We start from the raw sequence: 17,011 nt of genomic DNA on the forward strand, positions 1-17,011 counted from the left end.
ACTCCTTTAGCCTCTTTCCCAGTCCACTGTCAGTGCTTATCTATCTCTTCTTCAACTGGTAGTTCCCAACTGTCATTCCTTTACTGAGTCTCTCAACAGAATTTCCTTCAAACAGCCTGTCACTCAGACTCTGCTAGGCATTAACTCTTGACAGTACATCACAGCAGTATTTGTATGTTCATAGGATTCAGGGTCTGTCCATGTCATCCTCTTACTGTACTACACAGTCTTGGAAGTTCAAAGTACAGTCATTCTTGATGTGCTACTTCTGTGGTCTTAAAGGTTTACCAAACTAAGGCTGCTTTCCCCTCTTTGCACTACTAGTTTACATCAAAAATCTTGTTCATATAGCATATTATCAATAGCTTTATAATGAACATATGAAGCTGCTTTACTATAACAGACTGTATAACTAAATATTGTCTATTCTGACTGGCAGTGGTTTTTCAAAATCTCAGGTACAGAAAAGTCCTTCCCAACACATGCCACCTGTATACCTTGAACCTGAGATGTGCAAACCACACAGCATCTTGCTGAGCTGCACTATTCCAAAAGAGCAAACAGGAAGATTAAAACAAAAGAATATAAGGTATTAGAAAAGCCCTGCTGGATCAGACCAATGGTCCATCTAGTCCAGCATCCTGTCTCACACTGCAGCCAACCAGTTCCTCTAGAGGGCCTACAACAGGGCAAAGAGGCTGAGAATTCAGACTTATATTCCAGATTCAATATGGATAGGACATATTTAGTACATTTTTATTTCACTGTTCTCCAAGGAGCCCAGGGCAGCTTTTACTGGTCGGTTGGTTGGTCTCTCTCTCTCTCCCTCTCTCTCCCCCCTCTCTGTTTTACCCTCTCAACAACCCTGTGGGGTAGGCTAGGCTGAGAGAAAGAGTGACTGGCCCAAGGTCCTCCAATAAGCTTTGTGGCACAGTAGGAATTTTAACCTGGATCTCTCAGATCCAGTCCAACATTAACCACTATACAAAGTTGTCTCTTAGAGAGCAGTCCTAAGCAGGTCTACTTTGAATTCTACTAAGGTCTATTCAATGGGGCTTACTCCCAGGAAAGCACTCTTAGGTTTGCACGATTAGGCACTGTTTATTGAAGCACTGTTAGATGAAGCTTGCTCTAGCATACCACTGTGCACTACTGTTTCTCTTCAGCTCTTTGATAACAGCAATAACATAACCAGCATGCTGGAAAAGCGTCCAGGCACCGGCTTAGCTAGTCACATCATCTGAGCATTATACCTTTGTTTTTTAATACTCCCAGTGCTCTTCCAAATGAGCCCCAGTTACACAATCTTCTTAGAAAAATTTCAAGTCATTAGAAGGAAGCATACCTTGTATATTTTGAAGTCATCTGTAAAATGCTGCATAACCACTTGGACCAATAAAATGTTCTCATCAGGATTACTGAGTTTAGCAGCAGGTGGGCAACCACCCTGCCAGCAGCTGCCAAGTGTTTGTTTTTTAATCCCTTACATAGATGAAAATCAAATACTTAAGGAAACTTAAAAAACAGAATGTAGCTACATTGCAATGGATACTGTTGCCTGTGGACTGTTCTTTCCCCGGTTGGGGTTGCTTTGCACAATTTAATGCTATGCTCTTCTATATGGATTATGTTAATCACCTGAACCAAGATAACCACACCAGTTTACTCCAGTTTACTACATATTATTAAACTGGTTGTAGTTATCATTACAACCAATCTAACAATTTACTTAGAAGGTAACCTCTTTTTAGTAGAACGTTCTTCTAAGTTAGCATCAACAGGCGTGTAGTTTTTAAAGTGTTTTTGTCCACAAACTATGAAGACTACCACAAATACCTGGCAAAATTCTAATCTATGTGTGAAACACAGCTCTTTAAAGCCTCAAAAATGATATTTAAGTTACAAAATTAAACCAGGGTTTTTAAAGAAAATAAAAGCAAATATCTCACAGAAGTTTTTGAAAGGCCAAAGATATTTGAATTAAGATTTAGCATGCTTTTTTCCAAACGCTCAAATTTCTATATTCCTGGGGGGAAATTAGCTGTCTTTTATGGTGTATAGCATATTTTAATTCCATCTTAATTAAACACCTCATTGCAATCCTATATAGAGTTATGCCTATTTAGATTAATTGTAATAATCAATAAGCTTATACTGGGGTAACTCTGCACAGGATGGTACTGCCAGTGTCAAAAAGTGTTGATATTTCATTAATGAAAATCTGAATACATAACTTTAGAAGAATCCCAGCTTAAATATGTGCAATAGCATGAGAAAGTTGCATGCAATTAGCATAAGAGATTAGAAATTGCCCTTACGCAGCTGGTATGCTGAGTAAATTGCTGTGGAACAAAGCAACTGCCCCTTTTTCAGAAGCACCAAAACCTTCAAAGCATTAAATGCTAACAAAAACACAAAAAGGTACAAGGTGGTCCCCGGCCCTAAGGACATCCATTTAGTCAACCTTTTTAGCTCTGGCTCCAGCCTGGTGGAACACTCACCTGAGCGAGATCAGGGCCCTGAGGGAGCTGCTTCAGTTCTGCGGGGCCTGTAAAACATAGATGTTCTGCCAGGCCTTCAGTTGAGGCAATGGGTGTCTTCTTATTTGGCCTCCCCTGCTCCACCCCGACCTGGTATGTTCAGCGACTGCTGGGGGTGACCACCCACTGCCCTTTCTTAATCTTGGGCATTTTATAGACCCATAGGAGCATGCTCCTAGGTTTATGGACCATCTTGGTATGATTAATTTGAACTGAAGAACGTTTTTATTATTTTATCTGTGTTTTTAATTGCTGTGAGCCACCCTGAGCTCTGCTTGCAGGGAAGGGTGGGATAAAAATCTAATTAATAAATAAATTTGCAAGGACCTTTTTAAAAAATGGGTGTTCTAAATAGTAAATCTTCAATATAGATAACTGTCTTTTTAGGGGTATGTTTTCCTTATAACTATCAAAATCCTTTGGAATAGGACAAGATAAGTAATCTGATGGAAAATACCTCACAACTGGCACCCAAGATATTTATAGTTACTATAATGATCAATTGTGGTTGAACCATGGAACCACAACAGGCTTTTCCAGCTCTCAAAGACCTTGATATTCAGATTTTCTGAAACATTTTCTGCCCTCACAAACCTAGGTACCTGGAGTGATCAGTTACAGTTCTGTTAAAATGCCAATTTAAATACTAGCTTCTTTCAAAGAAAGGTATTCATAGCCCAGGCTAGCCTAATCTTGTCAGATCGCAGAGGCTAAGCAGGGTCAGCCCTGGCTAGTATTTGGATAAGAATCTTAGCTGGCTAGGGAATACCAGGGTTGTGATGCAGAGGTGGGTGATGGCAAACTACCTCTGAATGTCTCTTGCCTTGAAAACCCAATGGAGCTGCCATAAGTCAGCAGTGATTTGACGGGAAAAAACAACATCAGGTAAGAGGACAGCTTCCAAATTGATTAGGCAATATACAAATAACCTTAATGCCTGTATTTCAAATAAGTAGTCAATGTGGTGCACAAGGAATTTTCCTGAAAATCTGGGTACACTGCTAAAGAGCTGTCAAATGCAGCAGTATCCACCCCAGCCGTATCACAGGTCAGCAGCTCCACCAGCATATATGCAGTGATATGTACACTTTGGTGTGACTGTTACACACAGGACAATATCTAAAACAACGTATTTGTCTCTCTCTTCCTCCTCCAGACTGCTCAAAACTCATTTAAACCTGCTTTGAAAAGTGCTTTATTAGCAAGTAAAGATATGGTACACATCCACGTGTCTTCTCAAAATGCAGACCTTCCTCGGAGAGTACACTGGCTGCATCAGAAGCATTGTGCAATCTGGTCTATTCCATTTCTCATCTCCTTTGAGTCCTATAGGACTACAAGGAGCAGCTGCCACTAAAAATAATTAACAGACTTATTCCCTCCAGGGAAGCTACCCTCCCCCCATGTCTGTGCAGTCATCAAATGGCCAACAGCACTAAGACAGCAGAATAGCTGCAATGGCAACAGTGTCTGCCTGCCTGACTGGAGAGAGACTGTCATCAAAGGCAGCTTTACTACCTGTTCTGCCCCCCCCCCCAACTCCAGGAAGCATAAAGGAGAGTTGCTTCTTGGGAGGAAGGAAGTGGCTGCCTCAGAAGAGACTGCTGCCATCAAGGACAGAGCAGACACCACCTGCTCTGCCTGTCCCTTCAGGGCTTGCCAAATCCCAGGCACCAGGTTGCCATGGCACCCAGAACTTTCAGTGGTGCCTAGTAGTTTTAGCAATTATTGTATTGTAGTGCTTCTCAAAGAGAAGTACAAAGCTTATTTATCATTTCCTATCAGAATATGCTTATGTTGTCTAGCATAAAAATACATGTGCATGATGTTCTTGTCATTGCTTTTTTATATGTTAACTTTACATGAGAGCCAGCTCAGATTCATAACATTTCTAAAGGTATACATGGGGCCCAAGCCACTTAAAGCTTTAAAGATCAATAGGAGCATTGCCCACAAATTCAGAAGGCAGCCAGTATAGCCAAGCAGGCACTGACATAATGCAGTTCCTACATCCAACATCCTGCAAGATGTATTAAACGAATTTTTACCGTCATGGGACTTTCAACAAAACGCTTAAACTATTTATTGAAACATTGGCAACCTTCCTCTCTTATCATACAAAGGAAACTCAAGGTAACTTACAACACTAAATACATAAACTGTGTGTTATGTTGCAATATCACATCCATTTAATGGCTCACCTTATAGGCTGAGGGTCTATTGGACAATCCAGAAGAACTATTGCTCCAAATAAGGGAATAATTAGAGATACAGCCAGTGTCATGAATGTCATACGGAAGATCTTATTGCTGTATGTACTGTAACAAAAATACAAAACAGAAGTCAGCACCTAATAGCTACAGAAGGATCTTCAGAATCTGGTTTGCCCTCAACAGAAGAAAATCAAGGCATTTCTACAGTGTAAAGGAAACAAAAATCTGTTAATAAGAATAAAACTATACAAGCAATGTTAGGTGAAGTATTTTATGAATGTATAACAATCTTAATGGTGTAAGCATGTTGTCACGGATATGGCCAGAAATACGGAGGAACGGTTACTGGACTTGAGCAAAAAAAAAAAAAGATCATAAGAGCATGTTGTGGCACAGCAACTAGCCAGCATGCCAAGAGAGGAGTCTAGAGACTCAGAACAGAATATCCTTGAAGAGAAGACGACAAAGTAACATAATTATATGGCCTTGTGTAAATTACAAGCCATCTAACCCATTACCAATAGATACCATTTGTTGAGGCCCATGTGTCAAAGCATCTGAGAACTGTAAGAATGTCCAACTTTTGTGAAGTGAAAACAAGGTTCAAGGATGGAACTACTGATGAGGTCCAAAAGATATTCATATGTATGAAAAACTTCTAACAGCTATTTTAAAGCAGACTTTGTTAAAAAGTAGCAAGGATGAAATAACATTTTTATATATTCCAAGAAGTTATGAGATAATGAATTAGCCAAGAAGCACACCCTTATCAAGTGGGACAGTTAGAAGAAGAAGAGATTGGATTTATACCCCACCCTTCACTCGGAGTCTCAGAGCGGCTTAAAAACTCCTTTCCCTTCCCCTCCCCACAACAGACACCCTGTGAGGTAAGTGAGGCTGAGAGAGCTCTGACAGAAACTGCTCTTTTTAAAGAACAACTGTGCCAGAACTATGGCTTGCCCAAGGTCATCCAGCAGGTACAAGTGGAGGAGTGGGGAATCAAACCCAGTTCTCCCAGATTAGAGTCTGCGCACTTAACCACTACACAAAACTGATGTAGATATTATTAGATGATTTTAAAATCCTATAAATACAGAACTTTCGCAGTGATGTTCAACATGCTCTATTCTCCACTATGTCCTGGTCCTGACAATTTTAATATTATTTTTAATCTTGTGTTTTTACTATAACATTTATTATTATTATTTACTATAATATTTATTACTGCTCGGGCAGCTATCATTATATTGTTATGGCCTTTGGCCTCATGCAATAAAATTCTACTTACCTACTGATTCTCATAAGGGGCTCTGTGCCTGTTACCTCCTTACTTTAGGGCTAAGAAAGTTTTATGGACTCATGTAATTGCTCTCCTTTAATTATCTATGTAACAATGATGGCTGGTATAATGTTTTGTGGATTTAGTCTATGTTAAGAACACAGTAGTTATGCTTTAATAAAAAGCTTAAAATGAAAGCAGAAATTCTCTAATAGTATTTACTTGTGTACTACACCCAGAACAAATCTATAGCGTTACTGAGGTGTACTTCTGAGTAGGAGTTAAGTGATCTGGTATAGGGAAGCTAAATTTTAATTGTATTTACTATAAATGATGTTACCTGCCCTGAGCCCATTCGCAGTATGGGCAGGATATAAATCCAAACCAACAAACTATACACCTAGCGTTTCTTAAGTGCACACCTATATCTGAATCAGTCCTGACCAGAATCATTCAGAATAGTGTATCAATTACGATCAAGGTATATCTTCATTTTTCCAGAGAAGCATGAATTATGAACTCAAACATGATCACTATTCCATAAACTTGAGGGGCAAATCCTTACAAGTAATGCATTTAATTCTGAAACTACCTTTCCAGACTTATAATAGTAATTACAGCAGTAACATGTCATAGCCTTCCAGGGCCTGTGCCAGTTTGAAGTGCAGATGGGAAGTGTACATTCAAATGCTTCCTAATTTAAAAACCCACAAAGAAACTAGTATTCTAATCCAGCTCCTCTGCCAAATATATTAGCTTTCGATTAGCAGGGTTGTTTTTTTTTTAAGTATGGGGGTTTTAAATCAAACAATAATCAACAATCATTCTGAAGTGTTGCAGCCAGAAAATGGTTTAACCTTTTGATCAACTCTAAATCTTTCACTTTAGATACCAGGATGCAAACAAGTTACTCTGTTACACAAATCTGTCAAGCCCCCTTCAACATAGTGTGTTGGCTCCAGCACTGAGTTCCCACTTGCACTAGAGTTCCAGTGCAAGTGGAAATACAAGGAAAAGGCCACAGTGCTCACTGTATCTCCACTTACACAAGATCTTGTGCAATCAATTTTCTGGGCCCTACAACATATGCAGTACTCTCTATTGAACACAGTACTTACTGTTGGCATGACAGTTATTTTTCTTGAATCCCAAGAAAAACATTCAGGCTGGTGTCTGATTTGAGCAAAAACTCATTTTAAATACTAGATGGCCTATATAAGAAGTCTCCATGTTTCTTGTAATATTAAGGAAGTCCCCATCCCCCACATATTTCTTAAAGTAATAGCGTGAAGACGAGGTGGAGTTTAGCGATCTGTTGCTCAAATATGTGCCAATGAACAGCACAAAGTGTGAAGACATAGCAGATCAGCCAGCTATTTTGCAAGCAGTATGTTTACATAATGTACGCCTCAGGAGGCTCTCACATTCTTACTACTTTTTCTCTTCAGTACATAATCACCAAGGTGTATCATGAAGACATCTGTTTTATTTGTGGGTGGCATAAATATGCATTAACCATAGGATCAGGGCATACATGCAATTACTCAGGCATATAGCTGCTCTACTCCCTAACTAGAAGCTATCTCAGGCTACTATCACCCATGAAGAAGCCCCGACTCATCTTCTCTACCAGGTGGAACCACAGTGGTGCAATAGTTAGGGTATTAAACTAGGATCTGAGAGACTCAAGTTCAAACCACTGTGACATGGAAACGTGCTAGGTGATCTTGGGCCAGTCAAACACTCAGCCTAATCTATCTCTTAGGATTATTGTGAGGATAAAATGGAGGAGAAGAGAATGATGTAAGTCACTTTGGTCCCCCTGGGGAGACAGACAAGGTATAAATGAAGTAAATAAACATCCTCTTGATCCAGAAAGGAGTATTGTAGGAAATGAAACTAAGAAAAAGGGAAAATAACTTTTAAAAATGTGACACTAACTGCCAAGAATGCAGCTATCCAGCTTTATTCTTATACCATAAAGAATTAATATTATATGTTTAGGACTGTAATATTTACTCCTAGTTTAAAATCTGGCCTCAAGAAAGTCGATTCCAAATTCTTTCAGGCTGTAAAGGGCTGATGGCTCCCATGTGTATATACAAAATCTACTAAACAAATTTAGAGTCCAATGGGGCCTTTGAAACCAACAGAAGTTTATTCAAGGTATGAGCCTTTGTGTGCGTGCACAGTTTTTCAAATACATTGGAATGGTAAGGTAAGGTTCAAATTTATAGACAGGGACTGAACAGCAAATTAACATCTAAGATGTTGAAGATATACGTCTAAAATAACAAGCTAAGGTTATAAGGACAACAGTTGTAAAGCAATAAATATGTCAGCTTGGCAGATTGTCTAAAGGTGTCTGTTCTAACTGTGGGAAGCAAACTGAGAATCTCTATTGCCTCCTCCCAGGAGTGGAGATCACTTAACAGCACTTTTTGAGGTGGATGCAGTGTCACTGAGACTCTAAATTTGTCCTACTGCTTCAGACCAACAGACCACCGGATCTATCTACTAAACAAAGACACTCAGTAATATTTATTTAAAAAAGCATTTTATGCCACCTTTACACCCAAAGTAGGGGCCCCAATACAGGAAACACACACACATATATATGTATAAAACCTTATATATATAAGGTTAACACACACACACACATAGATAGAACCTTAGCAGGAAAGGAAATAAAGAGGAAATGTCAAAGAAAACAAAAAAGTACTGATCCACCAGCAGAACACAACAAAAGAGGGGGACAGATCAATCTCTCTGGGGAGAGAATTCCAGAATTTTGGTGCCACGACCAAGAAGGCTCTTTCTTAGGTTGCTACCCAAGATGTAACCTCAGATTGGGGGGGACACCTAATATATATAACCTGTCCATCTAAGATTATTCTTCATTAAATTGTAAGTTGCCACACAAGTTTTTCTTTCCTTCATATTCCTGGCAAAGCACTGAGATTCTGCAGCAGAAAAGGGCATTTAAATTTAACCAGTGATCAGTTTTATTTTTAAAAGATCAGTTTACACATTATGGTAACAGTCGGACTCGACTGTGTGACTGAACAACAAAAAGCTGTGAGTCAATACAAGATCGCCCAGTCACCAGAATAAAAGCTGCCATTTAAGAAGGCTGAAAAACCCTCAAGCTAATCAAATCGAAATTACCAGAGCTCCCCAAAAATCTTCATAATGAAAGAAAGCTGTCAACCAACATGTACTACACACTTATTCAGGCTTACAACACAGAGAATGACACCTCTGCAAGTCAGGTGGATCCAGCCATGTTAGTCTGAAGCAGCAGAACAAAGTTTGAGTCCAGTGGCAAGTATCACGGTTACGATTATATTAATGTACTTTGTTTACAGACATTTGCTATAACTCTCTGACAGTAGTTGTACATAAATCTATCACTTCCCTGAATATATCTGGGACTAAAAGATGTCATTTTGACTTCCCCCCCCTGTTGTCATTTTACTGCCCTCACTGCAGGTACTGTTAGATTTTACTGCTTTTACACACTGCCTGCCATTTACAATGTCACCAATGTATCCGGCATAATTAGCAGAAAAATGCAGGCAGTCCCTTGCTTTCTCGAAACATGCAGTGTAAGTTTTGGGAGTGGGAGGATGAGAAAGACGCAAGGGTAGCCAGGAATGGATGTGACCAACTGCAGCAACACATCCTTAGGCTGTCTGCCTCAGGAACCTCCAGAGCCGAAATACGGCAGTCATAATGTCTAAGGGGGAGGCCTGGTATACAAGGCTTAAGCCGGGAGGGTGTCTTGGGGGAACAGTGAAGTATTTCTCCTCCCCCCTCCCCAGGCGACCAGAGCAGCCTTTCAGACACCGTCCCCGCAGGATAACACCATCCACAGGAAGGAAGGAAGGAAGGAAGGAAGGAAGGAAGGAAGGAAGGAAGGAAGGAAGGGCCTCCCCATGCCTCGCACCGCAGCCAGCCACGAGTCGCTCCCCCCTCCCGCTCATCTCCAGGCTGCCCTTTAACGAGTGGAAGGGGGGGGGGTGTCTCTCCTTCAGGAACAGAGACAGGCACCCCCGTGCTCTTCCCCTCCAGGGGCAGCACCGGGGAGGGGGAATCAACGCCGCGAGGAAGACGACTCCACACATACCTGCCGCCCTTGGTTCCCTGGGCCGCGTTGTCCTCGGTGATCACCTGCGGACGGAGAGGCCGCCGCTGCCGCAGGCCCTCAGCCTCATTCATGTTGCCCGGACGCCCCCTCGGTGTGACAGCCAAGAAGCGCGCCTGCCCGCCGCCGCCGCACAAGCCTCCTCCACTCTTCCATGGAGCCCCGCCCCCTCCCCATGCTTGGCCAACGGTCGCCCAAAGGCCCCGCCCCCTTCCCTGAACTCCGCCAACGGCCGCTACAGAGGAGGGCCCCCAGCCACGCTCTCGCCCAACCGACGGCGACTCCGGAGCCCCACCCCCTCCTCAAGGGCGATCCAATTAGCGCTGCCGAGCACCACCCGCTCTTAGAGCACCCAACCGCTGCCCACAGAGTCAAACCCCACCCTTTATGATTGCCCAAACACAGCCTCTGCCAAGCCATTGCTCCATCACTCTGCGGGCGGTGACCGGGGAAAGCCCCAGTGTCAGGCCTTCCTTCTCCGGACTGTCATCTAGACTCCTCGCCGCTCCTATTACAAAATACCGTCCTCTTCTTCCCGCATGTCTATCTCCTTCTCGTCAAAGCCGAAGAAAGTCCTCAGACAAGCCACGCCCCTTTCGTCTACTTTAAAATAACCGCTTCTTATTGTCCAATCGGCGTCGGAGGTGCCTGCTTGGAGTGGCGCCAAGAAAATGGAACTTCTCTTTCACATGGGAGACAGCGCGGCTTGCGCGAGGGCTGATTGTTGGTTGCTTTAGTTCTGGAAGTTAAATATTATGAGGGCAGGCCGCATTCGCTCCACGTTTTCTCAACTGGGAGGGGAAAGTGCAGGTCAAAACCACATCCAAATACTTCGGGGCAATGCCGTACTGACTGCAGAGTCACCCCTGAACTGCCATAAATCTATGCAGAAGATACCTTAAAAGCCGATGGTCAAAGGAAGTGAAAGCAGCATGCAATGCAGAGGGTAATTTCTATTCCAGCGAGGGTTTCGTAAAACAGAGGGAAAAGCCAATGCAGAATCAGCCTAGGTCAATGAGATTTGCCCCAGGAAGAGGGCGTATTAAAACGGACAGAGAATGACAGATGGACTCGGAACAGCAAGAGGGAGCCAGTAAAATTCCAAGCAGGCATAGTTAGTAATTTCAGAGTAATTTCCACAAAACAATGGGATGCCCTCCCTACCAAGCAAGGCTCCAAGAGCTATCAGGGTTTCGTCTTCTGTTCTCCTTATGGCGCAGACTTCCCCCCAATACAAACATCCTACGGGAATACATGGTATAATGTACCTAGGCTGCGGTCACACGAAGCAGTAGCCACGCTACAGAGACGGAAGATAGGTGGATTTTCCAGCACGATCAAACCGCAACATCTGGGAAGCATAGAGTTCCCGTCGCTAACCCGAGGCTTCCCGCCGAAGATGCACCATAAAAAAACGCAGGGCAAGGGTGGGCGTCTGATCACGTTTCCGGTGGTAGCTCGTGGCATCCGGCGCCCGCCCATGTCCCGTCACGAAAAGGTTTTTTTCCCAAGTCTCCACGGGATGCGCACAAGCACCCAACGGTGCATGCGCACACTTCGGTTAAAAAAAAAAACACAACCCCCGCCGCGCTGCTTTGCCGCGCCGCAGGATTGACATATGATCGGCACCTCCCCCCAAACCACGGGACTTCAGCTGGACGTTTGATCCGGCGGCTGCACGGTAGTTCACTCCGGGGCAAACAGCCACGCCTCCCCCCCCCCGGTGATATCCGGCCCATGTGACCGGGGCCCCAGCTCCGTGGGGCTCTGAGGTGAGGTAACAGGGAATTTTGTTCCCTCTCCTGACGGACACCCTTCTAGTGGGGGTTTTCCCCCTTAGGATTTATGGGTCATAAATAAATGGAGCATGGAAATTTTGTTCTCACAATTAGATTTGGCACCTTGTTTGTTTAAAATACATTTCTCCCACTTCCTTGTTCTTTTTTCCCCAAGAAACCTCTTATGAAAACTCATTTGATATTCATCTTAAACCCCCTTGAGCGTTTTGTAATTTCATTGTGGGCAGAATGCTTTCAGTCTGACTGCATAACCCAAGCCTGAGTGTTGTGTCAGCACACTTCTCTCTGTATAAACTGGTGGAACTAATGCTGGCAGTAGACAAGTCCTCCCATTCGCTGGGCTTGCCAACTTTTTCCTGGCTAGGTTCCTGTGTTTTTAAACACTACTTGACAAGCAGGAGCTGAATCTTTCGCTCACATACTTTCCCTAGGGATGGGACATTTTTTGCCTGCTAAATTTTTTTTGGGGGGGCATCATGCAGCTCTTAAAGGCACAGGAGAAAAAAGTTTAATTACTCTCTGTTGTAGTAGGAAAGTGTAGTAGGAAAGTGACTCAGAGTTCCCTGGAAAACACACTGGTACCCCACCACCATCGCTCATAACTTACTGAGAACATCTAGATTGCCTGGTAAATTTTTTTTTGGGGGGGGGGGGCATCATGCAGCTCTTAAAGGCACAGGAGAAAAAAGTTTAATTACTCTCTGTTGTAGTAGGAAAGTGACTCAGAGTTCCCTGGAAAACACACTGGTACCCCACCACCATCGCTCATAACTTACTGAGAACATCTAGACTGATCCACTGAGAAGGCACTGTCCTAGCACAGTACTTGAGTAAAAACAAAGTGACGGGGTAGGAATCCTAGAAAATATCACCCAGGGGTGTCAAACGTAAGGCCCAGGGGCCAGAACTGGCCCAACCAGGGCTGTTATCCAGCCTAGGAGCAACTGGTGTGACAGAGGGAACAGGAGGCTTCTGAGGGGGGGGAGCAGGCAGAGTCACTCTGATTGTGGCTTCAGCATGGTTGGAACACCTTGACTGCAGCAGTCAAGCAGAACCCTTTCACTTCAGTGGCAGCCTCACTGGTAAGTTGGGAGCTGCCACAGCCACATTAATTCCAGCTCAGGGTTCCAAGGCAAGGTCATATACCTCTCTGCTCGCCTGCAGCTCCAGGGATGCTGTCCCAGATGGCCGCAGGGATCAGGATTTGCAGCAGGGTGCAGACGATCTGCTGGTGACCAGCACTGCTGTTTATGCGGCAGCTGTGCTTTGGCCCATGGGGGGCATTCTTTAGCAGTTTCTTCCACACATAGAGGACCTAGTCCTGCCACCAAGTACATTATTCAGTAGCCAGGTCTCTCTCCCCCACGGAACACCTGGCTGCCTTCAGTTGTATCACAAACCAAAAAGGGATCACAGGTATCCAACAGGAAAAACAACACACAAACAAACCCTGTAATATGAATGACATTTAGTAAGAATCATATTGCTTTGTAAACGTATAAAATTACAAAAATTGTGCAACATTCTCAAATTTACAATATTGTAAAAAAGTCCAACATTCTCAATGAGCACCTGGTTATAAGCCCATTTCAACAGCAGTCTTCTTCAAGAGTAATCCCATATTATAAGGAGGTGTCATCTTCTTAATCCAGTTCAATATATTAATAGGAGTAAACATCTTTATTTACTTCAAAATGTCGTGGAAAAAACCATGGTAAATGAAAAGCAACATGAAGCTGAATGGAATATAATTATTTTAAACTTTTAATTATTTAATCTATAGAACTTACTTCTGGTGCCATTATAAGTGCTTATTCTGGGAGCAAGCCAAGCCTCTCTAGGTGCAAAAAGCCTCCTGGATTCAGTTTGTTGCAGAGAGCATTTGCCAGCCATTTGAAAACTGAAGGCTTCTAGCCGGGGAGAATAATAGGACTGGTTTGCTACTACTATAGTGTTCATGGAGAGCATCACCCACCAAAATTGAGGAGGCTTTTTGCTATTACGTTGCACTATGTTTGTAAATTTATAAAGTTTAAAAAGCAGTATGATTCTTACTAAATGTCATTCATATCACAGGGTTTGTTTGTGTGTTGTTTTTCCTGTTGGATACCTGTGATCCTTTCTTGGTTTGTGATTTCAACATCTATAAGTTTGAATTCTAGCTTCCTTTCCAATGTACTTGACAAAGTGTGCATGCACACAAAAGCTCATACCTTGAATAAACCTTTGTTGGTCTTAAAGGTGCCCTCACTGGACTCTAAATTTGTTCTAAAGAACCTTGTGGTACTGGAAGACCCAGGCATAAGCGTCCATGGACCCGATGTGCCTTCACCCGATGTGCCTTGTCCGTGGCTGACAAAGGAAAAGTGTTGTGGAAAATAATATAAAGAGTAGGGTCAAAATGCCATGGAATGCAAGAAGTTCCATCTGTGGCATCTCTGTGCAAAGATGACCACAGTGATCATTCATAGTGGCAGTATCAAGGGATAACATAATCTTCATAGATGTGCTAAAATAATTTCGCATCTGTAATGTGAAGAAAACTACTGCCCCAACCTGTCCGCATATTTGTGTCTCATTGGGTAACTCTTGAATTTAAACAGTAGGCTAAGTATCTGGGGAAAATACTTGCAGTTAGGGATAAAGCGAATTTACTAGGTTTGAGGTGGCTGTTCTATAATAATAATAATAATAATAATAATAATAATTTCGATTTATTGGTCGCTCTTTCCTACACACCTGTGGGCTCAGAGCGATTTACAGTTACTCTCTGAGAATTGGACTAACAATATTCGTGGGGGATAGGAAAGACAACATACAGCATTTTTAATTACACACACATTGCAGCTAGCCGGGGCTTCATCTGCGGGCTGGACCAGTCGTGTTCCGACGACATGTATTCTTGTCGGCTGGCTGATTTATTTAGATTTCTATCCCACCCTCCCCGAAGGCTCAGGGAGGCTAACAGGGCAAAGTGCCAAATAAAACGATAAAACAATACAAAATGTTAAATTACATAACAATTAATAAACAGTTAACATCACAAAACATTTTTGGTGCTCCTCTATTCCAGTACTAGACACTTGTCAATTCAAGTAGAATTTCCCGGCCTTCCCCACACAGCTGGGTTTGCCTTGACATCTGACATTCCGTCCGAAAGGACACACTACTAGTTAACAGACCAGAGCCTGCCAGAGAGACACAAGACGTCCCCCCTCCCCCTCCCCCAGTTATCTGCAGTGGTGAGAAAAAGGGAGCAACAAAAGGATTTTGAACTACTGCCAATACACACAACAGGGAAAATGTCTTCAACGTTCTTTAGATTAGCCGCTCCCAGCTCTGAGGTGAGGGACCTGCGTGGTTGAGTGTTCCCCTTTATGCACGGCCAGAGGAATGAAGAAGGGCTTCAGCCGTGCAGTATTTAAACATACAACACCCCCTCAAGCCCATAGATGTACAGCCGAGAAACAGTGTTACCATCTGAGGAGACGTTCTTCTGGACAGCTTGCCCTCCTCTATTCTTTGATGATTGGCCGATATTGGGTGCACACTGGGGCACACTGCCGGCAGACGAGACGGTGATCATTTTTACCGCTTGCACACTGAGGCCCATAACTTCTCTTGAGCAGTGTCAGATGATGACTGACAAAGACGTAAGAACCGCACTTCATTCTGCAGGTATTTCATTTGGGGTTTTGTTTTTTTGCAGAGACAAAGGCAACAGACCCGCTTCATCTTGGGGAATGAGTGGGATGTCTTTGGCTTAACTTTGCTCTTCTTGAGCTTGGGAGTCTCCAACACCTGATCGTCTTCCCTTTTTCGCTTCTTGGCTATCAGGCCTCCGTTCATCGCCCCTTCGTCCAAAGTGTTCTCATGGTGCTTTGTGACACTAGCGCCGCTGGAAGGCTTCACGGAAGGACTTTTCCCTCCATGAGCAGGCTTCAATGGAACTTCTTCCTCTGAGCTGTCAGAATCTGAGCTATCAGAGGAGCTCTCCACTCGCTTCATCTGTGCTGGTTTAGCCATCCCTTTTGCTGCAAAAGGCTTGGCAGAGCGCTTCATTGGTGCCTTCTTTTCTTCCTCCTCAGAGCTGGAATCCGAATCACTGTCTGAGGAAGACTCTCCGTTTTGGGTGACAGCAGCAGATTTGGGGTGAGATGGTTGTTTAGCCACAGGCTGTTCAGCTTTCTCCTCTTCCTCCTCCTCTTCCTCCTCCTCTTCCTCCTCCTCCTCCGACAATTGCTCCTTTTTACCACTGCTGTCAATCTTTTTACAAGCAACACCTGGTCCTTTGCCTTTCTTTGCTTCTAGGGTCAAAGGGGGTGGCACAGCACTGTACTGGCCAAGCTTGAGCTTTGAGGCTGGCTTTTCATCTCCTGAACTGTCAGAAGAATCCTCTTACACAGGCACAAAAGTGCGATAAAAATACAACAAGTTAAAACAATTAAGGCACAAGTGCAGTAAAAGTCAACAGTTAAAACAGTTTAGGCAAAAATGCACATCTCACAGGATACATAATGACTACAATACTTACTCCCTATTGCATATCCCAACGGTGTAAAAAAAGGGGGGGTTTCCATGGGCCATGATATTTCAGCTAGCCAGTCAGCCCGACGTGGCAGAACTGCTCTGCAGTCGCACAGTGGTGGTAGTGGCAGCGGCGGCTCCTACTCAAAAGCCTGGCGGAAGAGCTCCATCTTGCAGGCCCTGCAGAACTGTACCAGCTCCCGCAGGGCCCTGATCTCCTCTGGGAGCTCATTCTACCAGGTAGGAGCCGCCACCGAAAAGGACCTAGCCCTTGTGGCCGCATGCCTGGCCTCCTTGGGGCCTGGGGTCACTAGGCGGTGTTGTGACCCCGACCGAAGTGCTCTTTGGGGCCTGTGTGGGGAAAGGCGGTCCCTCAGGTATGCCAGACCCTGGCCATGTAGGGCTTTAAAGATAAGCACCAGCACTTTGAAGCGAATCCGGAATGCTATAGGCAGCCAGTGCAGCGCTTTCAGCACAGGTTGGATGTGGTCCCATCTAGAGGCACC

General features: G+C 43.7%; 2 protein-coding genes across 2 annotated transcripts in view; both read right to left on the reverse strand.

Moving 5' to 3' along the window:
* APMAP (adipocyte plasma membrane associated protein) overlaps positions 1–10,347 on the reverse strand; it is a 32,464-nt gene extending 22,117 nt beyond the window's left edge. The window contains 2 exon segments of the mRNA XM_015427677.1: positions 4,742–4,858; positions 10,162–10,347. Coding sequence (XP_015283163.1) covers positions 4,742–4,858; positions 10,162–10,253 — 209 coding nt within the window. The 5' untranslated portion in view covers positions 10,254–10,347.
* Positions 10,348–15,566: 5,219 nt separating this feature from the next.
* The window catches only part of LOC107124254 (nucleolar and coiled-body phosphoprotein 1-like), a 3,066-nt gene continuing 1,621 nt past the window's right edge, over positions 15,567–17,011 (reverse strand). Inside the window, exons 2-4 of the mRNA XM_015427671.1 lie at positions 16,589–16,607; positions 16,232–16,375; positions 15,567–16,183 (exon numbers count right to left, since the gene is read on the reverse strand). Of these exons, the coding sequence (XP_015283157.1) occupies positions 15,567–16,183; positions 16,232–16,375; positions 16,589–16,607 (780 nt within the window). The remainder of the gene's footprint in view (positions 16,184–16,231; positions 16,376–16,588; positions 16,608–17,011) is intronic.

The sequence above is a fragment of the Gekko japonicus genome, unplaced genomic scaffold (genome assembly GCF_001447785.1).
Source record: "Gekko japonicus isolate JY-2015 unplaced genomic scaffold, Gekko_japonicus_V1.1 scaffold174, whole genome shotgun sequence".
NCBI classification, from domain to species: domain Eukaryota; kingdom Metazoa; phylum Chordata; class Lepidosauria; order Squamata; family Gekkonidae; genus Gekko; species Gekko japonicus.